This window comes from Petromyzon marinus, chromosome 5 (genome assembly GCF_048934315.1).
Source record: "Petromyzon marinus isolate PM22_M1 ecotype Great Lakes invasive population chromosome 5, UKy_Petmar_22M1.pri1.0, whole genome shotgun sequence".
NCBI classification, from domain to species: domain Eukaryota; kingdom Metazoa; phylum Chordata; class Hyperoartia; order Petromyzontiformes; family Petromyzontidae; genus Petromyzon; species Petromyzon marinus.
Genome location: NC_133671.1, coordinates 12778504 through 12804942, shown reverse-complemented (window position 1 = coordinate 12804942; position 26439 = coordinate 12778504). Strand labels below are relative to the sequence as shown.

Below are 26439 nucleotides of genomic sequence, written 5' to 3'. Positions count from 1 at the left end.
AAGGAAGACTCAAACAACTGGCAATGCCTTTTTCTTGTAATCAATGTCGTTTTTGTGTTGTTAAATATTGTTTACAAAAAATGCTTCGCATCGATCAAAACCTTTAAAATCCAAAATACCATCGTCCCTCGCTAAAAACTACTGCGGGTAACCTCACTCAGAACGACCCACCATATAACACTTCAACCTTACTCGGTCAAAGAGATATCCGTGAAAAAAAGAGCTTGATAAAGGCTCATCGGATTCCTCCAGTAAATAAATATTCTCATTCAGATTCCCGAACAGCATCTTAAACGCTCAACACTGACCCTGAGACACTTGGGCTGTTGGCGGATCTCCATGACGTGCTTGCGTCGTAGCTCGCGCTCACGCCCCTTGTTATACTCCATCTGGTTGGCGAGCTCCGTCTGGTGCTGCAGGCGGATCAGCTCGCTGCGCATGCGCTGCACCGTGTTCAGGTGACGGAACTCCAGATCCTGGGTGGCCTCGTGGTGCCGTAGCAGCATCGCATGTTCCGAGTCCTTCTGCATCTGCTTCTTGTTCAGCTCCTTTTGTGAGCACGTGACAAACGAACAAGCGCGTACACGCACACACACGCACACACACGCGCGCAGGTGAGGGAACGCAAATACACAGTGACATACCCATGGCTGTTGCTACATTGTCAATTGTCATTATCAGTTGAAAGTAAAAGGCAACATGCATGAAATTACATATGCAGTCTAGTAAAATAATAATATTATACACTTCTAAAAGCAATGTTTAAAGAGGAAGTCACGAAGTGCTGTACATAGCTAAAAACAGAAACATTATAGAAAAAAAACCTGAATAAACAATTAAGGCATGCAAGCTAGTGTTTAGAACATGCCACCAAATTGTTAACCGAAAGTATAAAAAAATATTCAGTAAAAAGGCCTTTAAGAACGGGTGTGTATTAAGGTGGAATTTGAACGAGCCGAGAGGCCCGGTGAACCAAATATCTGCTGTAAGTCAATGTCAGATGAACAGTCTGCTACACGTTACAGGAGTGTTGCATCAACACCACATGGGTATACAGGATTCACGCATGCCAACACGTAGCATTACCTCTCGGAGCAGACCCTGCTCGAGGTTGTGCCTCTCCAGCAGCATGCGCCGCTTGAAGCGCCGGCACTCGAGCTCCAGGTAGTGACGCTGGCTGCGCAACATGGTAGCCTCCTCCTCCGCCTGGAAGTGCTGAATCGTCTCCTTCTGCCGGGACAGCCACTCCTGCTTCTCTTTCTTGGGTGTGCTTTGATTCTCATTCAACTCCTTGCACAAAAAAAACAGGAAAATAAGAGGGTATATTAGCCCGGATGAACGAGTCAGCTGTCCCATTGCACCAGTCTCTTTTCCAGATTGAGTAACTGCCATTAAACTTTTCAGGCGTCAAAAAATGTGATTGGTTGTATTAAAAAGGTTAGACTAAGTTTGACATATCACTAGTTTTGCAAACATTACAACTGGGGATTGTTAGTACTTAAACAGTACACAAGTTGCATTTGCTATATTTCCATACAAAACATCAGAACATATTGGTGTGCAAATTAGAGAAAGGATGACAGCTTGGTTTAGGGTCCTACAATAAATGATGGACTATGATAAGTTATATAAATTCTCCAACACCTGTCCACCCAATAGTAAAAACAAATTAATGACTTGACCCAGTGGAGGGGTAAAGGGTGGGTAGCCACAACTACTTAAAGCTATGTGGCCAACATTAAAAACAGGATAAAAGCCCGCGTTGGACATATTACTTCGCGCAAGTGCTTACCTTCCAACAAAGTGGTAGCACGTGCACTCAAAGCTATGTTAAATTCATGGGTACCGTTATCGTGTGACCGTTTTGTCATTACCCTCTTGAGTTGCTCCTTTCGCATGTTGTATTCCCTCTTCTGTGCCTCCAGGAAGCTGTTGAGTTCTTTCTTCTGCTGGGACAAGATGTGCTGCTGGAACTTCTTTTCCTCTGCCCCTGCAGCCTTCACCTGGAATATGGCCAGGTGGCAGAGAAAACACATTCAGCCTTATGTTTCATCACAGAAAATACTAAATCATGGCCCATTTCTCAAGAAATAATAAATTTGATGGAAGGTACGTCTATTATTACAACTATAAATCAATTTAAATGTAACGAAATTGTGTCGCTCCATCACTCACACAAGCCATTTGCTTACTTCTATTGGCACCATAATCATACGATATGATTTTAAGGAACACGTATTGTAGATGCTGCAAGAATCAATACCAGCAAAAGAGGCAATTATATGTAAGAGACAACCATAAACTGTGATTACAAACCAATTTTCTTCCACAATGTATTGCTTAAAACAATCAATGTGTGATTATTTTTCCCACGCATTAACACACAAATGAACTAGAACACTGTTTAGGGCAGCACTAGAGCTGGGCTATGAGATTATTTAGGGAATCGATGATGCTTCTGAAAATCAGTTTGATATCTCAAGTAAACAGATTACACGGAAACAGTTGGAAAACAAATGTCTTCCCTCTATCCCCACGTCTGCCGTTAGAAGTTGATGGACGGAAATTGGTGACATCATCGCTACTATCAGCTACTGTTATTTTTCATGCCGATTATTCAAATAGACTCGTGCTTACATTTGTCGAGATCACATTTTTTTTTACTTTACTACCAGATAAAGCCCACTTCACACCTTTGATTAAAACGGCTGGCTACGTACAGTGCGAAAAAAGGTCAAAAGCAACCTAGCCACAAACGATAGCTCAACGACGTGGCTTATCATGTGGAAATGTATAGCAGCCGAATACTCTCTGAACGCACGTTTCTACATGGCAGCACTGGTCTCCTCGATGAAGGAGGCCGAGTCGTGCCGAGACGCCGTGCTCGGGCACGTCCATGGCCTACCTCCTTGTCGAGCAGGGCCTGGTGCTTCTTGAGCAGCTTCTCCATGTCGCTGGCAGCTCCATTGGTGTGCGTCTCCAGCTCCTTGTCAAGGCGTAGTCGGTGCTCATCCATTTCCGCCTTCAGTTTGTTCTCCAGCGCCATCAGCTGCTTCTGGTGCTGTCGCCGCATGCGCTTGTAGCCCGACATCTGCTCGCGCAGCTCGCTCTCCTGCTCGTGTTCATGCATCTGCCGCGTCACCTGAAGAGCAGAAATTACAAGGTGTCATATCATTTCGCCTCTTTAAACATTCGTTTACACTAACAAAAAATGCTTGTAAAATATCAGTTTAAGTCCCCCACCAAAGATTATATTTGTCCCCTATGCTACAGACAATTTTCTTCATTTTACAAAACCATTTTCAAGTCTAAATTCATAAATATTAATGTATTTATGGATGGTTAACTTTTTTCACTGTACGTAGTGAATCGTGCTAATAGGTGAGGGAAAGACAACAAATGAAAAACATAAAAGCAGTTCTAAAGAAATTCGTTTTCAATATAGATTAAAAAGTGCATAGCTCCAGTGGCTATGAAAAGGAAGTTGAGAATTGTCTAAACCCGAAAGCTTATCATGGTAAACAATATCACACTTTTTTCACTGAAGTCCAAGGTCATCAGTCATTCATTAGTCTTAATTTCCTTGGTTCCTTTAGTTCAGAATGCGACTCTTAGTAAACTGTGTGACAATTTACTCAAGCAACTGCCGACTCCAATAAAGTATCTTATAATGGAAACTAAATTGTTACGTTAACATTACCATTCCTCAAGAGAAATTATGCAATACATCCTAAAAGTGTAATTCCACCTCTCTGCAAAGTCATGGGATCAAATCCAACAAACGAATGCGGAACACCCGCACCCATTAATCCCTACAAGTGCTCTAATTGTGTTGGAAAAACATGCGAGCATAGGGATGATGGTGCAGTTGTGTTGTTGCACTCACCACAGAGGCTGTGCGAATCGTCTGGAAGTGGTTGTGGTTGTGGTGGCGGTGATGTTGGCTAGCGCGGTGCGGTGGTAGTGGAGGGGTGCGTGACGTGTCTGGGTCCGAGCCCCTTCGGAGTCGCTCCTCCAGCAGGCAGTACTGCTCCTGCAAAAGTAAGCACACGCACACACAAACACACTATAGTGTATATGTTTATGCTATGGATGCAATCCAGCACTTTGGGAGTCGGGGTTGGTAGATCAGTCTGACATTGTGATGTGAAATTCCTGCAGAAGGCAGTACAAGCAAGCAAGTTTGTATGCAATTCCATAACATTAGTTTTTCCCCCACACATGTAATGAGCCATAGCTTTACATTAATAAGTTCCTGACACATGCATACATTTCTGGATTTAAGAATATTTTAATTTAGATTCGTGCTAATGCTATGCGAATCATTAATTTAGACTAATGGTAGGAGAGAGACAAAACAAAAATGCAGAAATGACGCAAGGCAAGTCGAGACACTGTACAAATGAGACAGAACAGACTACAAATAAGGGCAGACATTACAAACAAGGCATTAAAAACAAAACAAATAAACGATTCCCAATTGAATGGTTACAATTAATCAAATCGCGAAATGGGGAGGGAGGGAGGGAAAAAGGGGAATGGTTACCAGACTATCATAATCTCTATATTATAAGTCGCACCTTTTTCCCCTGTATTTGAAAGAATAAGTTCAGGAGGCATTTCAAACCCAGTGTGCGATGTGTATTTAACCATATTTGAATATATTTTAACGAAACCACGCACAAGCTTTGGGGGCAAGTCTTACTTTTCGGAGCGTCTTATAATCCAGAGAATACGGCAAATGTTACGATTACTATTAAGCGAACAGGAGCACGTGACATCTGCGCAAGCTGTCACAGACCTTGCCCCATCACTCACCGGCGTCACGTGAATGACCGAGTTGCTGGACAGCACAGTGCAGTCATCATACATCATGTGCAGGTGGCCCTCGGGGTCGGGGGCCTCCGGCATGCTGGCCACACTGCTGCCCTGGCTGCCAGCGCTCACCGACGTGCTGGGGATGGACTGCGTGCTGCTCACGCTGCTCACCGTGCCCGAGCGGTGAAGGTACGGATCCACCTCCTGCCCGGGCATGCGCACGTTCATTAATCCATTCAACAATTGGTCGCTCATCCTTATTCACGCGTATATGGCACATTTAATTGAAAATGATTGGATTGCGTATAAGTTTATCATTTGCCAGCGTGAAAGTGATGTAGACAGATGCACACGTGGCAGGCATCAGATTAAAGCAGACTAACATTGGCAGCTTAAATTGATTAAATACATGGTTTCAAGAAGAGTTTTAGGATTCATCTTCTTGGTTCTTTCGGTAAAGTCACGTAGAATGGGGATAAAATAATAATAAAAATATATTTTATTTTTTTAAATAAATATATATTTTAATTTTTTTATTATTATTATGTTATCCCCATTCTACGTGACTTTACCGAAAGAACCAAGAAGATGAATCCCTGCAGTCACGAAAGCTTGAAATCGAAGTTTTAGGATTGTAATTTTCACCTTCAATAATTGTTAAGTCGACAATAGGTTCTACAGCCTATTGCCACTCCACTGCTGGATAAGGGCCTCCCCACGCAGTGCAGGTCATGGGGGTTAACTGGCCTACACTAACCATGCTAGTCAGTGCAGAATGGTAAAGGCTGAGAGTATAGAAGTCGAAGTATACATAGGACAGTACAACAATGGATTTTGCTGCACTGCCCTTTGCTGACAACGTGACCACACAGAAGCCGACCACACTTTTATGCGCGGTGGCCACCCATCCAATCACTATGTAGGCTCAACCCTGCTTGGCGTCTGGAATCGGATGCATTCCAGGTGATTTGGTCAAAGGCATCTTGATAGTAATGTATCATTCTAAATACATACATCAACAGCACAACGTACATTAGGGGTGGCCGAAGGATGTGTTGCACCAGACTTTAAAGGTATTATCCTGGCCAAGCTCACCTCATCGTCCTCTTGTGGCTCTGCAGACGGACCATTCTGAGTCTCCTGGAAGAGCAGCTTCTTCATTTTTCGGTACTGCAGGTTGTCCAGTTCGCGCACCGCATCCTTGGTGCGCTGGATCATCTCGATGAGTACAGACTCGGGCCGGTCTCGCATCACAAAAGCGTGCTGGATACATGAAGGGGGTGGTGGGCACAGGCGCACACGTCAAGACGCATTTATTAGTCTAGTGTCGGCGTACTGGGTTAAGCCAGGCTGCAGCGTTATTGTCTGCAGTGTTCAATACTCCAAGGTGTCCATGCAGTCTGGTTATAAAGGCAGTCCTCCACAGTAAGCATCATCGTCTGCACCTGTCCAAATTTAAAGTGTGGGCTATTCTAGACGCCCAATCTGGCCTCGTCAACCCTACAATACCCATGTCCAGCTCGAAATCACGTCAACTTACAAGTATGTGCCAAAGTCACAGCAACAAAAAAGTATGGTACAGTACTTACTCGCAAAAGGCCGGCAGAAGTGGGTCGATCCTGTCCATTCTTCTGCAAACAGGAGTCAACGAAGTTCCTAAAGTAGTCTGACCTGCATGACATTTCACAGTCAAGAGGTTGGTGTCAGTGGCTATTTATGCCAGGACAGCAGACAGAGGCAGCATGCGGAACTGAAATAATGACTGTAAAAAGGGTCTTCCTAATCTCAGAACAATTAATCAGTAAAAACAAGAACATTACATCTCATTTAATTTTGAGTAAAACCAATCACCCTGAATGTGCTTGATCGTGGTATCTTAGAAACTAAGCAGGGCTGAGTCTGATTAGTTCTTAAATGGGTGACACCAGGGTTTGCCATGCTGCAAGTTGGACATTTTCTGGCCAACTTGCAACCCCTTGTTGTGGGTTTTATAGTTTAAACTTACACGCAGCCAAATAAGTCTTGGGACTGATGTTTAAGTAAAACGTTAACAAAAATGTATAATAGATGTTTCGTACAGTAATGTTCAGATCAGTGCTACTTGCTTTATACTCCAATTACAATAAATAGCAGTCGATGGGTGATCAAATGTGCAAATAATTAATCATTAAATAAAGAGATAACTTCAATGGTTACAATAACTACTTACAATTTTTATTTTACCAGATAAGGGTCCCTGAGCTATATAGCTCTTTTGCAGAAACGACTTGGTCAGAAATGATAGCTCAACAAAGTGGCTTATCACGTGGAAATTTATAGCAGCCAAATACTGTAAACGCATGTTTCTAAACATGAAGGAAAAAACCGGAGGACGCGGAGAAAAATCCACACGACCATGGGGAGATCATGCAAACTCCAAATATACGGCAGGCATCAGGGTCGGGATCAATCCCATGGCCCTCCTGTATTCCAGGTGAGGTAGTTAACATCTTGCCACCGTGTCACCCCTATATAAACAGTTGACATGTACGTAAATAGGCAATGTCATGTTTCAGACAAAATAATTTAACTCCAACATCTAATGACTACACGCTCGATTATTATGGTAACATAGTACATTGTTGAAATAGGGGACAGGTGGGCACATTTGCTAGGGGCAATTAGCAGCTGCTGCTTGAAGCTGAAGTTGGTGGCATATAGTGTTAGGGCGATACAAAAGTGTGTGTACAGGGTAAAGCAAGACTCCCCATGTGTGGCTACACGTGAGGTACTCACCACTCGGGCGACTGCAGTGTGGGAGAGTCATTCTGCGCTATGTGATACAAGGCACTCATTGCGTTCATGTTGAACAGTGGGGGCTTCCTCTCAGCTAAGAAGATGGAAAGAAAAAAAGTGAGCCAAGGCATTAGAGACATCATAAGGCATGGAACATTTTAACCTTCCCAAGATTTGATGAACCGTCACGATTCGGGTTCAGTTTCATTTAAGCATAGATTCATTTTGGTTAGTTTGTCTTATTTGTACTGTGTCATGTCGGTGCTTCTGTTTCATTCATATTGTCCGCCATCTTATTTTGTCTGAAATTAAAAATGTATGACATTTACAATTCTTAGTACTCAACTGAATAGCTTATAACATGTATAGTGATGCATATAAATTTACTCTTAACAGATGCAAAATCACATTCTTTAGCAATACATACTGTAGACTGCCCCAGACAAAAACAAAGAATCACTACATAATTGTGACATTCTCATAAAGATATTGTTACAGCTGGCAGTGACAAAAATGAAATGGCAGCACTGGTGCATTTCTGTAGAGCCAATCAGGCTGCAGCGGAGTGCACTTACCCAGCTCTATACACGTGATGCCCAGAGACCACACATCCACCTTGCCGTCGTACTGGCCTTCATCCATGGCGAGAATCACCTCTGGAGCCATCCTGCAAATAGGAGGGTGGGAGGGGCATGGAAGTTCACCAGAGCAGCTATTCCTCGGCTAGCTCTACCATAAACCGGTCTGACCATGATTGTGTTTACAACTCTAAAATGTTTTTCCAAGGTGACATAATACACGCTATGTAAACGCAATTCATGTAACTAGTCGCGGGGAAAGTATGAATCATTGACATACAATGTTGTTATTACAGTATTACACAATTCTTAAGAAATGTAAAATGTGTATTATAGAAACACAAGTATAAATGTACACGTGTCATTTTACGTAACAGTCCCAGAATTGAGATGTTTGGTCAGTTCCATGTAAAACTGTCTTTAATGTGCAAGGAAACAGAGTACTTGGAGAAAACCACACACAAAAACTTATTTTAAATTTTTTTTAAACGACGGTTTTATTTTAAAGTGCACTAAAAAGTAAATAACTCGATTGGACAACGGGAAGTGGACGACATCTTGATTACAAGAGACACGCGGTGCCTGATTTTTGTGCGAGCCGATTCCACAGTTTAGGGACCGAGGCGTTTTTCACCTACACAAGAATATATAATGAATATGCCGCCCATGAATTTTTTTTATTGCTTGAAAGGAGGCAATTAATTGATGAGTTGATGCCGATACAGGCATGCATTGTCACCGGATCTGAGTACGTGGTGTGCAAAATTTGGACAACAGGAAGTAGACTAACTTTTGATTGCAATATTTGACCACGACACAGCTTTCAAGTTAAGTAAAACCGACACACCTGATGATGACCGTTTGAGTTATGGTCGAAACGTCGTGAAAATTTTTTATTGTTTTATATATATTTTGTTATTTTGTTGTTTCTCTTCAACGTGACTTTACCGAAAAAACTAAGAATATTAAGTAAAACCGTTGAAAAAGGGAACACCTGAGATTAGCACGGTTGGCTACGTATGCTTTTAAGGAAGTTCAACATACATACATCACACAATGTTGCATAGATGGGCTCACAACCCTGTATTTTTCCATTTCCTGGCTACTTTGCAAACCAGAAAATATGAAAGTCTCGCAATCTATGCGATCCACCAACCCTTGCCTCAAAGGTGCTTGAATAAAATTGTGCACCGCTATATGACACCATCATGCACCTGAAGATATTTTCTCACACCGTGTTGCTTTCATTTTGTCATTAAAGTAACACGTTTGTTGGTGTTGCTCTGGTTTTCTTTTTATTACTAATTTATTTGCATTTACAATGTTAAACACCTTCAATTTATAAAGAAACAAGGATGTAAAGATGAAAAGGGTTCTAGAGATGACGAACAGATGTTAACTTTAAATACACACAACTTATGTACACCAGTTAACATTGCTGCTGAAAGTGAGGATTAATGTTTTGCAGCTGCATTGATGTAACAAAAAATATACAGAAATAATTTAAAACAATATCTGAAATGCTTCAGGGTACTACTTTGGCAAAAAGCAATGTGGTTGGTTTGATTTTACTGCAGTTTGTTTTCAATTAAATTGACAAGCAAAAAACACGCATGTCAATAACACTGCAATTGAATTGAAAATTAGTTTGCTCCTAAAACTAAGATGAACCTGATATCCTATTGGTATTTACTCGACTATGACTTAAAATTAGACAGATGGCTGTTCAATGGTCTATCTTAAAACTGAATAAAAATGCTTCTTTGCTTTCAAGCTAAATATTGTGAGTAACCACCGGCACTTGGCACACATAAAATATAGGACTGGGCACAGTTTACGACCCAGCAAGAACCTCACCTAAAAGAAAGACAGGTCATATTCCTTTGATTACAGCTATCTCTTGACCTGCTATTTTGAATTTGACTGCAACATTGTATAGCCATTGTTCAAGATGTAATATGCCAGTTTGGAAATGTTGTTCAATAAGCTGAGCTACGTTGCACTCCCCTACTTAATCTCTTTGCTTGCATGAAAATAATGTATGCTGCCTTGAAATTACACAATCACAACCTGCCCGTCCTGTTTGCTTGCGCAATCAAAAATCTCAAAGTCTCACAACCTTACAGGAAACAATTTTCTGTACTGGGATTTTCCACTGCATTTGACAGCACTAGCTAATTATCGTAATAGTTATACGATTAATAAATATATATAACCTTGGTTTTTCATTATTTTACATTTTTCATAATTCTAAAATTACTTAAGATAATAATGTAGAGAGAGTTAAAGATGTACGCACTTTAAATTACTTTTTTGAACAGTGTGAAAGCAGACACTGCAAAGGTTGTTGCGATCCCATTCTAAGTTACACTCAAGATGGCTGGAACTACAATAGGAACAAGTTCATGAATTACACTTAATGTGTTATTTTGAACGAGCCATGGATACCAATACATCGTGGAGTTGTTTGCGAGTGCTGGCTACAGCTATGCGTTATTTACCAGTAAGGCGTTCCCACGAAGGAGTTGGCGGGTGCAGTGAGGGAGGCCGAGCCAAAGTCTGCCAACTTAACCTGGCCAGGTTCTGTAAGGAGGATGTTTCCCGCCTTAACATCCCTGTATACGCATGCAAGCGCATGCACGCACACACACACACAATTAAAAACACAAATAAAACAACAACGACGTGCACACCACACCCATGTCTGCATGCCTGCACACATGCATTCCTAAACACACCCAATGAATAACAACTGCCTAGCCTCAAATAATTAGACGAAGATTTATCGTGTGATGAGCAGTACAAGGAATGCATAATTTGTATTAATCATTAATTGTATTTAGTGAACATTCCACAAAAAACAATGTTCACAACATTTAATGGATGGATTAGTGGTGGATGATGCTGCGAGATTGTAGTGCAGGTTTTGCATGAATATCACAATCATGATTAAGTGACGGCAATTCATTGCAACAGTTGGAGCAAATAGTACATTTCCTGCATTGTTACAAATTTAATTGCAAGTCCCACATACCCACGCAATCGCGGCTTATCCTTTTACAAATGCAAGAAACACTGCTCACTCACTTACCTCTTCTAGCAATGCAATTTTAACCTAAAATATGTATCACGTCAGCGCTATGGAGGTGCCGCCGGCGATTGGTGTTGTGAGTTCAAGGCAAATCAAATGGGACATGATTACCTGTGGATCATAGTGTGGTTGTGTAGGAAAGCCAGCCCCTGGAGGGCTCCATGAGCAATAGCAGCTATTTCAATCTCCTGCAGAGGTTTCTTATGCACTGTACACAAAAAATAAACCAAAACCGTTCAATGACAAAGCATCAAAAAAACAACATCACACCAGGCACCGTTAAAGGCCAGCAAGGAAAGGTTAGATCGACCTAGGCTAAAGTCGTCTTCTTCTTTGCCTTGTGCAATTAAGATGGCTACATGACACAATTTTGAATAGCACAATTTTACAAACCGGCTGGCCAAGTCTGACCGTCCTTGGATTGGGCCAGGTTCCTTTCCTTGGCTCAATGATCAAAACCGTTCCCTGTGAGCACGAGGTGGGTTTTCTGTGAGGGGCTCCTCCCTTACCTCGCAGGCCAAAACCCTTCTCTGTAAGCCCAAGCTGCAAGATAGGGTGACTGCTGCTTGGCATTCCACTTTGACCATTGCAGGTGTTACCATCTGCTGTCATTACAGCAGCAGATTCTGCCTTGAAGCCTGACCTTACCCTTTTCTCAAAGCTAGCTAATGTCCACAGGCACAGAACAAGCTGAGCCATGCGAGATTGCTCGTACAAGCACAAGCTGGCCAGAGCTACTCCTGTGGGGGTTTGCACAATAGGACCGCCGCCCCCCCTTGGTGGCCAAAGAGACTGCAGCTACTTGCGAGTGCTGCCAAGTCTACCGCCCCAGGCTTCACTGTGCCCCGACCTAGGAAGCTGATGGGGTAGTTCACCCTGCCCAAGGATGCCCCGAAGGCTAGCGGACAGGAGCGCCTCACGTCTCCCTTTGATGAGCTGACACGAGGCCGGACTCGCCAAGCCACCATTAACGACCAAGGTCAAACGTTCTACTCTTTCTCCATATGGCCATTAATAATGCCCTTACCATAGGCAAGATATTGAATCCCAACCCTCATTTGTATCATTCTTGGGCTATAAGATTACATTTGAGCCAACATTAGCCTGGGCACCATCATCACCAACCAGGCCACAAAAGATGAAAACACACAGATGCCACATTTTCCAAAGCAACAATGAGAAATATTTGAATGCTGTAACTGATTCATTAAAGTTTATACAATATTTGCAGTTAATAAGTTGAAACAACTGCTTTTAATGTGACTTCATTGTGAATGTATCCAAAACAATCTAATATAATAATGCAGCGCTTTGGCACACTATATTTCATGAAGCTTCAAATGCCGCTTCTATTACAACCTTTTTTATTTCACTCTTGTTGTGTTCTGTATATCTTTGGCATTTATCTTGAAAGATATACTGTTTATGGTCACAATTTTACCTTCAAGTAGGTCAGATGCTGATCCAAGACAGTACTCCATTATCATCTAAAATACAGAGTAGATATAGCACAAGCCTGTTAATATGCAACAATCATGAATTAACATTGCTTGACAACCACAAGTCAAAATAACCTCTTAAAAAGTCATGACAAACATCATCATAATCGGCCATTGTCTATTCACTGCTGGATGAAAGCCTTCCCCCTCAGTGTCCTGTGACGTAGCAATCTCACTACTGCCCAAACTCAGGAACGCTCTCTCCTTTGGCTACTACTCCGTCACTTGCACATCCAATTGGCCATTCATCAATTACAGCAACATGTCCTGCCGAAGCCCACTTACGTTGTTTAAAGTTTTAATTATGAACACTTAACTGCACACATTATTAGAATTTACATTTGCATACCTCAGTGTGGCTCCAATTCATTTAGGATTTAAGAAAAATCACTATACTGTAAGAAAAATTGACTTTTGGCCAATTTTCGTATCGTAGGTAAGCTCTGAAAAGTGCTCTCATTCAATTCCTAGCCACAGTGGAGAGAGAGCAATTTGGGATATGGCCAGTGAACCAAACACGCACTTCATTGTCGAGCCCACGGAAGAACATCCTAGTTTCAAATTTACTCCACAAACAATCGCATACACTGAAGTACATTAGAATATCACAAGGGAGATGCAGCTATTTTGTACATGAAAAGAAACATTACGTTTAAACCAGTGGGACTACGGTTACCAATTTCAAAACATGAACCACACATTACACCACTGCCCACTCAGATTATTCGCCAGCAACAATTCAGATAATTTCAGATATATGTTCAGTAGGCTACTTCTTACGTCAGCCACTGGCTCACCAACCACAGCCTGAATGTACAACTGTTCATGATCAACTCTTTGTATTTTAGGATATTGCTTTTTACTAAAAGATAATCATTAGGTTCCATTTCATGATTAAAAAACATGTTCAATAAACGAAAATCATGCATCTTTATTTTTGTTTGTGTTTTTATCGTGTGAACTCACCCAAGCAGTGTGCTCACGGAGGTAGCAACCCTTGTACTCAATGATGTTGGGATGTTTCAACTTCGTCAAAAACTTCACTTCTTTAATGATATCTTGCCATTTCTGGGAACAAGAAACGAATGGAGCACAGCTGTAAGCACACGTAGCAAGGTTCACTCAAGTTCTACAGTCACGTGATGGCATGTCCACGCGTGGGTTAGCAGATGTTATGACAAAGCGGCATTAAACGGCAGAGGACTAAGATCAAGACAAGAGTCAAGTGCATCTAAATACCAATCATTTGTATTTAAGCCAGAGGCTAGTTTAAATATTTTAATAGGTTTTCACACAGTTGCAATGGTATCAGCATTAAGTAAACGGTATTATTATGATATGCGAGTGAAACCTTCTCTTAAGAAGAGCACGAATGCATCGATCACAATAAAAAAAACAGAATGCAGTAAACCAACAAGAGGGACGTGTAATAAAATCAGTGAAGATTTCCATCCAATGCTCAGAATTATATATTTTATTATTTTGACAATCCAAAACAACTTCAAATCGCTGTGTGTTGCTACTGACCCTAGGAAACACCAGTAGGATTTTTTTTAATTAAAAGAACTGCAAATAAAACACTGATACAGCAAACTGAAAACGTTCCCTTACCTCATTAGACTGTTTTCCACTGTAGGACATTTTCTTAATAGCCACAACCTCACTGGTGTGGATGTTTCGTGCCTGCAAGTCACAATAAAAACACATTTCTGGCTTTAATTATATAACCACAAGATTGCTTGAAGGTGATCTCAAGCCAACTTAAGTTGCGGGTCATCTGTAAAGTATGTGCACGTTTGTGTACATGCAGGGGGACTTTTTGTTTTTCAAGCATTCAGGAAACACATACGTATGAATGCGTATGCAAAAGCAAGACGTGTCAAAAGTAACGTATTAAGTAAAACCACATTTTAATGGAAAATTGTTGCACATAAAATCTCAGTACGAATCCCAGAACATGACTCACATTTCTGGCTAAGACACCTCAAACATCACTGGGTTTTGGTGAGCATTCATGCGAAATTAATTCTAATAACAATAATTACACTTTATATCACATTACTATGTTTGACAATGATATGCAGTTCTATATTCACAATTAGTGTACTCAAACTAACTAGAACCAAAGATTATTTATAACAGAAAAATCACCGTCACATAGTATTTATGCATGGCCGTTATTTCATAAATACCCCATTTGGGCTGCAATTATGTTGCAACATTATAACGCTGCAGTTAACGTGAAGGTCAGCCCAAACACCAACAAATCTAAAACCTTACTATTTGGCTCTGGTAGCTTCCCTTGTAACAAAAACAATGCAGTGCTTATGTGGGCACGACCTGCATCCCGTTTGTATTCATGCAGGTTACTTAAAGTGTCAGATCTGCCGAGAAAGAAATCCTAACATTTCACACTATAAGACACACACATTGCTAATGTGGAGAAAATAAACTTAACAGGTGATTTATTGTGCAAGTTACTCATGAGAAGATGAAGACTGATGTAAGAAAAGTACCCATCCATGAGACTTTCCATCACCATCCTGCAATCGCTCATGCCTCAACATCCCATACAGGTGTCCCCCATATCCATCTCCCTTCATCAGTTCGCACAGATACTCACAAAGTAGACTGCACCAAAGCTGCCATGGCCAATCTCCTTGAGGTCGCAGAACAGCTTCTCAGGGTCCTCCTTAAAGAAGAGCTCTGCCACCTCCGGATCACGAAGGCTTCCCGCCCGACTATTGGACGGCATCCTGCAAACCAGGCAGAGGGGGGGGGGAGGGAGCCCGCGAACACAAACATGTTGGTGCATGATCCTTTTTACATATTTTAAAGAAATTACATGCAAATGATATGGCAATTAAATCATACAAAGAGACAGCAAATTAGATGAAAAATAATCAATTCATAAATCAAATCATGACTCTGAATCGTGACAATTCATCTGATCACTGGAGGGTGAATTGCTACATGGTAAACTGTTATTAAGGCTGGCGTGGCACATAAAGGGCTGGGGTCACAATCTTCATGCCCAGCTGCTTTAGCTCCCCAATGCTGGTATTAACACACGATACCAGCTAATAATTTGCATCTTCACTATTTTCAATTCGTATACGTTGGGTGTAAATAATTTCAATGCCACCTGCTGCTACAAAAAGTACAATGCACCACAATGTTAAAAAAGAACAGATTCTTTATTTGAATAAAAATCATGAATTGTAATAATTACATAGCAATGGGGGCAGGTCAATGCAGGCCTATGGCTGCCTGTATAGAAAAAAAAACAATTAAGTCTTCCAGAGTACCATAATATGTTCAGATATTGTTATTGGTTAAATTGCATTATATGACCTATCAAGAATGCTTAATGATGTGTACTCAAGATTGTGGCATACTATGCCCTGCCTGACGCGACCATCTCACCCTCAGCTTAGTCCATGCAATGGGATCGCAACTCACTGTTGCACAAACATCATATGTATACATTTGATACACAATCGTTCAGGGCCATGACATGTCCTAGCAAAGAAAATGCGCATAAGAAATTAACTTTAACAAATCTCTCGTGTATTATAACTGGAACAATTTATAATATACAGGACAGCCCATGTGTCAGTCCACTGCTGGAATATGGCCTCCCCACACTATTGTGGGAATTGTTTGACCATAATTCCTTCCATTGGTTAGTGCAAGTTGGTGAAGAGAAGGCCCAGTACACCGCTTAAGATATTACTGTCCACCGACATCATCTGTGGCTGGGAATCAAACTCAGATGGTCAGGTTGATAGTAACAACCAAAGTGCCACCGCTCCACCGCTCCACCGCTATCTCTATTTTAACATGTACTTAGTTTATTCAGGGATTTGTGTATGTAATATAAAATAGTTTACATTTTTCAAGAAAACAGTGTGAACAGTCGCTTGCTTAAAACACATACAGGACACCAGGAGATAGCTGAAGAATGTTCTCCTGTGAAACATTCATATCTCTATTCTATATATGTCTGGCATTTCGTCTGAAAACATATTTTTAAGTCTTCAAGATAACTAAACAAGACGGCTTTCGCTTCAGTGCGTGCATAACTCTGAAATACACTGTACCTCAACGTCAATAATAATTTTTTGCATAATGTTAAAACTGGGCTGCTAAATTGTCATTCCTCAAAATATTAAATTACACCGCTTATTGCATTGGCAGCCCTCGTTGTGGGTACCTTAGCTTATAACTGTCTGTAAGGACAAGGCAGGGTGTAATAAACTGCATCCAGCTTGTGCAAGACCTTTTCTAAGAAGAGAGCAAAGGTGTAAAGTATTTTGATTCTTGGAATTCAGGTGAATTCTTTAAGATCAAAACTAAACAAAGATGGTCATAATACTCATTCAAACATTACGTAAAACACATGCATTTATGATACGATGCGTTAACAATGGATATGAATCACAATGGTAGCTAAAACTTAAATATGTTGTTGTACAATGCATAAAGGTATCACAGCAATAACATTATAAAACCATGGTATTTACAGCTTTTTACATATTTACAACACTGATTTACTGAACAACAATAAAGACATCAAGATATATTTGTAAGTTTACAATTATATTCAATTTCGTGAGACCGCAAATTATAATACTGAGTGACCCAACCAGTTTTCCTTGTACATGTATATCCGGTGGATTAATCATCGCTTGTGGCCAGGCAAATTGACAAGTCACAGTGGTCTACATGTAAATAAGTTACCTCTTGATAGCAACCCTATCATATCCATTATACACATTAACATTAAAGCATTTAACCCATATGTTTGGGAGTAAAACAAAAATTAGTTTGGAAATCACTTAATATAAGAGGTATATTAAATCAATCCGGCCAGGTGGCTCAGCAGTATTGCGAGTTGCTCGCAACAATACGGTTGCAAGTTAAAATCCTGGTTGGGGGTTGACTCAGGCCATCATCCCTCCGGGGTCAATAAAAACGAGTACCAGTTTGTGGGGAAGTCAACGGTGGGAGTCCTATGGACAGACTCGTCTCCACCATAGGATGGTGGAATTTCCACCAATGGCTCAGGGCTGTAAACAACAAATGAGCACCGCCTCAATGCTCATTTAAGCAGGAAATCACGTTTATACGTAACCGAAGAGCACGTGTAATTAAAATCTGAGAAATGTAATTTTAATTCTCAGAATTGAGTTTGTTTCCAAAATTCATTTGAGAGGCTTCTTTAAATAGATTAAAGACCATCTAGATCATTCATCACGTTTTCAATGGGGACACAAGTACAGTGTAACACAAACTGCACATAGCGCATGTGCAATATAATGTAAATGTTCAAGGCAAATGTGCATATATGGAAGGCACATGCACACAAACTATTGGCAGTCAAAACCAGTTTGTGGAAATGTATTGGTTTTATAACCACAATAATAAAGAAAAATCTTGCAATTCCCTTAGCACCCTCATTACATTGCATTATTGATTCAACCAACGGCTGGAGAAATTATTTACACAAAAATAAAGATGACGAGAATTTCAGGGAAGCAACGACATGATTTGACAACAAATGGTCCCATGTTAATTTAGTTCCCATGCCATGTGATAGGAGATTTTGCTCCCTCTATTCAGAGTAGATATTTACATTTCAGCCCTTATCACCTAAAAGATCACAATTCTTTTTATTAACACCTCATTCCACTCAACTATGGTTAAAGTTTAAACAGATATGTACACTTTTCCACTTTTGGCCTTTCCTTCGGTCTACAATAACACATTTTAGCGTTGAATTAAGCGATAATCTGTTTTCGAGAGACTATGTTGTACAGCCTGTGACTATAGTCGCATATCTACATTTGTTTAAGAGTGGACATAAGCAGTAGATCAACCTTTGGTGATAAGCCTGACAACAGAACAAATTATGTCGCAACGCTTGCCTGTGTTATGAGAGCAGGCCCTGTGAAGCAAATGGTTGCATTCCACTATGTGGCGTCCATTGCTTAGTACACCCAATAAGTGACAAGCAGGAGGTCATGTGCTCCCAGCTTCCTGCGTGCTTGGTGAGTCATGTGTGCCAAGATTCATGTGACTGAAGGGGACAGTGTGGCACAATTCTGGCTGCCTCATTTCACAAAACGGAACCCTGCAGTGAAATATAAAAGTTGCACCACTGTCTTGCCAGAGCACAAGGGCAATACACGATAGTGAGTGTAGCTGCACGTTTATCAGTGTGTGCATGCCAAAGCTATCAATTAATGCAGTTGTTTATCTCGAACGTAATGGACAGAACTAAGCATGAGAGTAGTCGTGCGATGATATAATTAAGGAAATCGTTTTCAGATAATAAGCCACATACTGAATAATTTTTTGCAGCAATTTTCTAAACATCATCCACCACTTGTAAATACTGAAGAATAGAAAAATGCAGTTATTTTGTAATTGCATAGTCTCGTGAAATGCAGCCATGGTAAATTTACAAAATTATCACAATCCACAGGGGATTTAATGTCGGCATAAATGATCAGGCAGAACGATTGTTCAGGAATATTCTCATTGTGCATCGTTAGGTGCCTAAGGCTGTAGTCACACTTACGAGGCCTTTATCTACATGTGAGCTTGGTAACTACGAATACAGCTGCCTGCCCAGAAATGTAAATAATTATGACGACAAAGCATCACGGGAGATATACTATTTTTGTTACCAAATGCCTCTTTCTTGCACCATGTTGGGAGGCTTAAGTCAGTTAGAGAGTGTTACACCTCGTGCACTGTGGAGCATCAAAATTCAGCGTCCTTCCCAGGTGGTGGTTGACAACTATGGCATGTGTCAAAATAATTAGATTTTTTACGATACATAAATTACAAAACCAGCACTGTGATGAAGCCAAAAACAGTATACAACTCCCTGCTACCACAGCTCAAACAGACACACAAATGTGGACAACTCCCAGCGTCCTTGCTGGGCTCAATGATTCAACACGAATTAATAACGTTCAATCTTTCTGGGCAAGAGATTATGACACGTGGTCCTATCTAATTGCATACCTTAAGGACCACAGAAACTATCCACGAGCATTGGTTCAAGGGCCAACATGCATTGTCAGAATGGAACAATGACTTTGCTGTTCAAACGTGTTTTAAGAACGTGATCTCCAAATTACAGCACAAATTATCCACTCAGTTCTCATAACCCAGAGCATGAAGTGTATAAATTACTAAATCAATAAACAAAATAGAATTGTTCAAATGCAGGATACAACGATTTTCAACAACCACCCATCCACTCGGACGTCAATGCTTGGGTTAAATGTGAAATGATTACAATCTTGGGTTTCCGCAGTTTCCAAACTTCGCTATAATAAAACACTCTTCCTCTGGCGTCGGTGGCAAAGTAAGGGTTAAAGACAAGCATGGGCTCCTTACGCTTACCTGTGTTGATTCATGGACACCGGTAGTGTAAGCCTGTGGGGGTCCAACGGATGGTATGGCACTCCTGTGAGAAAATAAAAAAAGTAAAGGATTAGAAAAAAACTACCACAAACAAATAAAATAGCTGCTGCACTTCAGTACACTGCATTACCGATGGCTATAGATGTATGCACCTTTTGATTCAATCGAACTTGGCCGTGGGGTCACGAGGGGTTTAAAATAAATAAAAATATGTCAAAGGACATATATTAAGGAGACATTGTCTTATCCTTTTATTCTCCACAACTACGCAAACGATTATGCTGAATTATGTATTATAACATTTTGCGTCGAACTTGGACACATATCTTAAATAGCCCCCCCCGTTGTTTTAGTATTTAGTAGTTCACCAGCATTTAATCAAGCAAGCCTGATGGGAGACGGTATGTTAAAACTGGTCCTGAGTTTGCTTCTATTGAATCATTGATGCAGAAATTATTCATTTCTAGAAGGCCATGGGACTGATGGGTTTACAAAAAAAATACCCTTATATATTTTTACGTGGAAACATATTAAGGAGACATTTAGTCTGCTTGGCCAACTTGAGTAAGAAGCTTCTTCACTCTTTACGCCTATCTTCACGGCAATCAGTCACGTGGTCCTACACTGTACTCTTGTTTCTGGTATGCTGGTGGCGATTGGTTTCTTTGTATTCGGACAGCACGAGGGAAAAACTTATTTACTAAATTAGAATGGATCGGCATAAAACAATGGAAGCATTGAAGAGGTTTTTTTGGAATTCATTATTATTTAGTTAGTGCACTCAGCAACAAATATCTCCCTTTTAAATTTGCGTAATATGATATGCTTTATTCCCACGTGCTTGCATAAGCTATTTCCACAATTAGATTTTATTAATTAACTAGTCAATAAATACTACCCAGAAGTTTAAGTGCTCTCATTGCTGATAATGTAACTATTGCTGTATACTGAAAAGTGTCACCGATTTAGTACAGCTGTAAAGGCATACATAATAGGGTATATGTTTATATGTCTCTTCTGGACATGTGAAAAAGAGCTTCATAGCTCATCGGATTCCTCCAGTCTAAATACAGATTCTGATATATACGTTTCAACATTTTACATCAGTTATCATTGCATCATTAAATGTTAAAACAAATTGTCACTCCACGGATTCAATTTTCTCAAGTATTTTTGAAAATATTGCTTCATCCCCCATACAGGCCTATACTAACAATGGGCCAGCAATGTTTCACATCTTCTTTGCTAGACGAAACAACACACACACAGCGGGATAGAATAACAGAAAGGCTACGACTTCAAATTGTAACAGGTGATATGCCACCACATGTGTAAGCAATGGTACAACGTGTCAATAACGTTCTGAGAGGCTGGGTTAAAAAAAATCGAGTGTTTTGGCACACTAAGCAGAGGGTCATAACAAAACAGGTCCTCCTTGTAAAACGGGGCCATAAATGGTTTAATGGAGCTACTCTGCTTCAATGCATTACATTAAAAAAACGGGCCCTTGCTTGTGTGGACAGGCTATCTGCACTTTAATTAGACTTCCCTGTATATAGGTAACAAATTAAACCAAATTACCACCTTTTTAAACAGCCCGGATGATGTTGAATAAAGAATGTGCAATTATATCATTAATATGGTTCTGCCTACAAAGCAGCACCATTAAATACTTTATTGTTACTAAGTACAGCAGTGTCAATAAGGATAAAATGATAATTGTAAAAGCATTACATTTGGGTTAAACTATTCCTACATACAAATACTTATTGTCTAAAATTGTTCATCATCTTGGCAAGAATATTCCAAGAAGAAGCAATGCACAATCTGGTATAATAATTGTCACGTTCAAACCAGCATGTGTGGACAGGCACACTTTTCAGAATTCATATTCGGCATAACTTGGTAAAAACACTCGTACCCTTTTTGACATTGACACATTTGTTTGAAAGGGAAGTCATTGTTACAAATCCGTACTAGATGGATGAACATAGTTTCTCATGTTGAAGGAGAGTCAGACAAGCTTACCTATTAATGGACAGCCATGTTACCTTTGCTAAAATCAATCTGCCCCAGCAAATACATCAATGAACAACACCACTGCCATGTGACAAAAGTGAGTAATCTGCAAGCACACAAGTGAACCAGTAAGTATTAATACGGTCTAGAGGTACTATCCAACAGCTACATTAATTCACAAAGGAGACACCAATAACTCGACTCATGTGGTGCAGATGGAGCACTAAGAATATCACTGGACAATCAGAATACCTTGCACTACAGCAGAACCATGAGTGGACTCACTCATGTCTGTAACCTTTCTGTGAGGCACCACACAGCCTGGCATGCTTGACAAACAGCTAGCGATGCAAAGTGCCTCAGGACAACATACGATTGGAGAGGATAGCGGCAGGTAGTATTTTTACGTAAATGGGTAGTGTCATTAAGTGATACACAGCTGCATGTAAGTCCTGAGAACAACGACTCAAGGCAGATGCTTAATTTGGTCACACTAGCACACCGTGTTCCACTGTGCAAAGTGTCAGGGGACCTTTAAAGTCCAAAAGCGGATGGGTGAAATGACTTGGCGTCACCTCCAAAGGAAGAGCCTGCCATTGCAATGCTACTCACTTTTAAGGAGGAAGGACTGGGTCAGGGATGTGATCTGTGACCCTTGAGATGAACCAACCTCCAACTCACTTGGGCAGAATACTACTGCAGAGGCGTTAAGATGAATCATGAGCCCTAAAAGTTACTCACAAGGCTATTTTGCAACATCAACACACCTGCATATCTATACAATGGAATAATGTATCAGTTATTTTATAATACAATATTGTTATACACATTTAAGGTGTTTTTATCCTCATGCACCATTATTAAATACTTTAAAATAATAATGCAAGAAATTCTGCATGTTGAATAGTACGATTGAAGCACACCATTTTTGTTCAAGATGGCTTTCCAACACAATGCCTACTTAGGCCAGGATCAAGTTCTCCATATGATTATATATGAATGTTAAACTTCGTTTGCACCTTACGTAGCCAACCGTGCTAATCAGAGGTGTGGGGGAAGGACAACCAACTAAACACAAAAAGCATGGCACGTTATTTTGGCACTACCCTCTTGCCTCGATTGTAAATTCAAAACGTAACTGTCAAGAAAGAAATGAAGAAACAAGTACTGTATATATAAGTATCAAGCTAATCTTTATCCTCAACTTCCTCAATATTACCATTTAATTAGAAACAAATGCAAATATACCGTGACAAAAGCCCCAATGCTCTTCATATAGTCTTGCAACTTTGCTGATCAAGTAACATCTGTAGCTTGTGGCACGGAATATGATTACAGCAACAGCATGATATCCATTTTCCAGGGAATTAAACCCATCCATGATTGGCCCACTCAGAGCATTCATCATTACAGCTAAGTTGGACAAGCAACCTAGGATATAACTAACTGTCCAACAGAGTTTGTATGGTACGAAAAAAGGACGGGATCTAGCCAGAGTTGGTCTAAATAAAAGCAGGAATTGAACTGGTGCCAAGAGTCATCAGGACAAGAACCACATTTTAACACTTCCAGGGGGTTATCTCAAACGCAGACATGTTTCAGCAAGTCCAATGAGCCTTTCTTGGTCCCATGATCGGAGTGATGACAGCACTACTCGCTAACTGGAAACACTTAACACATGGACCCATTTTAAACTCAATTATGTACAGCAATCGGCAAGTTTGGGAATCGCACACATTGCTGCAGCAATTGATACATCTCCTAATTTCACAGGAGTCAATCAGACCCCTCAATTGAGATTTTAGGCGAGTAACAAAATCTAGCAATGACAACACTTGATAATCATAGCAGTGATATTGCCTTTCCATATTTATAGGCTATAAAATGGATGGACAGTCTTAAAATCAAGATAACTTTAATTGAGTTAAAGGCCGCACAGCACGAATAACCCACCCACCCGTGCTCAAAACCTAAAGGTTGATAGAGCTTAAATATACAATGTATATGCTTATAGCTCTAAATAAATGTTAACATCTATTTATGTTTCTGCCAGAAAAAGCCAAATGGACAAATTGTAGACTACAAATTCCATGGGGAAAAAACTGGTACGGATGTAGTCGTAAACGATACGGATAGCATGGCAGTTATGGTGACTAATAAACTTGTTTTAAAAGTCCCTGCCAAAATTATTTCTACGTTTTTTTATCTTTCTTGTATGTCTAAGGGATTTCCCCACACGTCAGGTAAGTATTTCGATGAAGCACATCATTGGCATGTAACGCTTATGTAACATCTTGTCATTGTGCCGTCTACCTAATTTGTAACGTCACCCCCCATAACAAAAACAAAACGATGGTACTTACCCAGGGCGACAAACCAAGTAATTCCGAGCCTCACGCAGATTTTAAATTAATTGTATAGACTATATACCGATCATTACATTGTTTCCTTTTGTGTATGTTTGTACGATAAACCGATAAATACACGTGAAGGAAAGAGTACGCAAATGTTTGCTTTAAGAAAAATCTCCATTTACGCAGCCGTCAATAAGACGTCCGCTGCCTGTTTGACTGAGGCCGTGTACGGTCCAGTGTGCGGCACGATTGAAAAAAAAATGACATTTATAAAGATGAACGGTACCAATAGCCGATACTGGCCAAGCTTGTTCACTCGCCGCATGCCATATCAGTAAATAGGCAGTTTTTTTGCGAGCAGCGCAGGTTATTTTACACAATTTTATTTGTAAAATCTTGTTCCACAAATAACTCCACCGGGACCAACACGTGCCCTACTTGCAAACCTGTCCTGGTTAAAGAATGTTCAGCTTAGTGTGTTTAAATTCCCAGGTCATATCGCTCTAATTATTAATGAAAAGGGACCTCTATTATAGTGGACACGTTCAGCCCTATAAGCAAATTACATTCATGTACTCTTAACCTACTGCTCGGTAACGAATATGAAAATAACGTTGGTCCAACACGCGGCCAGGTTTTATTCATACGAGCATTCATATTTTATCAAGGTGAAAAAGTATCAGTTTAACATGTCGCACAGCAAAAATGTGTCTGTCTGGTTCATGAAAAAAAAACATGCCCAGATTTGTACAAATTTCCACTGTAAACAGGTGCGATGTCCAAAACAACGCCACAAATTTGGGTGGGCCTTTCATTATTGTTAACACATCGCATCGCAAACAAAGGCACAAGACATGGACGAGAGAGGAGGAGGGGGGGGTCACGTATTCTTGTTTTATTACATGGCAGAAATCGTGCCATGTAATATTTTCAAATACAAAGGCGACCGTCTGCCCCCCCCCCCCCCGTGCCTCTACTGTACGTGACCCAAGATCGTTACCACAATACATTATCGCATTCCCCGCACAACGGGACATTTTCCAATACACATATCAACCATCGCCACGACGCCTATAATATACTCTCACATGCGACTCGTAAACAAACGAAACGAGATCAAACGTCCCGTCTTTGTTGTTGTCGTTGTCTTTTTGTTGTTGTCGTCGTCGTCTCTGGCGTCGCGATAAAGAGGGCCACGCCATCGGGCGTTTTAGGCCCGAACCCCCGACGCTCGGCTAGCGGCGCTGCCGGGCGAAGCGCGCCGCTCGCGGGCTACTTACCCACGTCGAACCGGTAGCGACGTCGCGGTCCACGGTCTCCGGGGAGGGGGGGTGGGGGTTTCTTGAAGAACGAAACGAAGCGACTGGTTTTTTTTTCTCTCTCTCTCCCCCCCCCCACCACCACACACACACACGCACGCGGTTAAATCCCCGCCGACGAGGACGGACGCCGTGGCGGCGAGAAACTTTAAGGCGACGGCAACGGCGGCGGCGCAGTTTTTTTTAATGGTGTTTTTATCGCGGCCGAGCCTTCTAACATTTAACTCGCCATCACATTTGCCACGCCAGATAAGCTGCGGCCACCGCACGGACTCGCTGGGAGGAGGGGGGGGCGGTGGCGGTGGGCAACGGCTACCGAACGCGCGCGCCGGTTGGTCCGATGGCATGACGTAACGCCGATTTGACCAATCGGGGCGCGCGCTTTGAGGCCGAGGGCGTCGCTAATGAGCGTTGGGAAATGTAATGCGGGGGTGGGGGCGGGGGTAGTAGGTGGGGCCCCTCCCCACTCCCCCCTCCCTTCTCGTTATCCGGATCAGGGCCCGGGGCCCCTTCCCTGTGCCCGTGGTAGGCAATGGGAGGGAT

General features: G+C 41.2%; 1 protein-coding gene across 4 annotated transcripts in view; it reads right to left on the bottom strand.

Moving 5' to 3' along the window:
* Positions 1-26180, bottom strand: part of LOC116939065 (serine/threonine-protein kinase TAO1-like) — a 38031-nt gene extending 11851 nt beyond the window's left edge. For 2 of the 4 annotated variants that reach the window (XM_032946958.2, XM_032946959.2), the window contains exons 1-19: positions 25858-26180; positions 20184-20247; positions 17747-17833; positions 15385-15517; positions 14373-14444; positions 13728-13829; positions 12704-12749; positions 11374-11470; positions 10673-10786; positions 8169-8260; positions 7594-7687; positions 6408-6489; positions 5914-6081; positions 4819-5022; positions 3887-4033; positions 2906-3142; positions 1875-2003; positions 1087-1290; positions 309-548 (exon numbers count right to left, since the gene is read on the bottom strand). In XM_032946958.2, the coding sequence (XP_032802849.1) occupies positions 309-548; positions 1087-1290; positions 1875-2003; positions 2906-3142; positions 3887-4033; positions 4819-5022; positions 5914-6081; positions 6408-6489; positions 7594-7687; positions 8169-8260; positions 10673-10786; positions 11374-11470; positions 12704-12749; positions 13728-13829; positions 14373-14444; positions 15385-15517; positions 17747-17833; positions 20184-20197 (2262 nt within the window). In that variant the 5' untranslated portion in view covers positions 20198-20247; positions 25858-26180. Of the gene's footprint in view, positions 1-308; positions 549-1086; positions 1291-1874; positions 2004-2905; positions 3143-3886; positions 4034-4818; positions 5023-5913; positions 6082-6407; positions 6490-7593; positions 7688-8168; positions 8261-10672; positions 10787-11373; positions 11471-12703; positions 12750-13727; positions 13830-14372; positions 14445-15384; positions 15518-17746; positions 17834-20183; positions 22194-25857 lie in introns of those variants that run through there. The other 2 variants (XM_032946960.2, XM_076061613.1) reach the window with 2 other exon arrangements.
* Between the last annotated feature and the right edge of the window lie 259 nt (positions 26181-26439).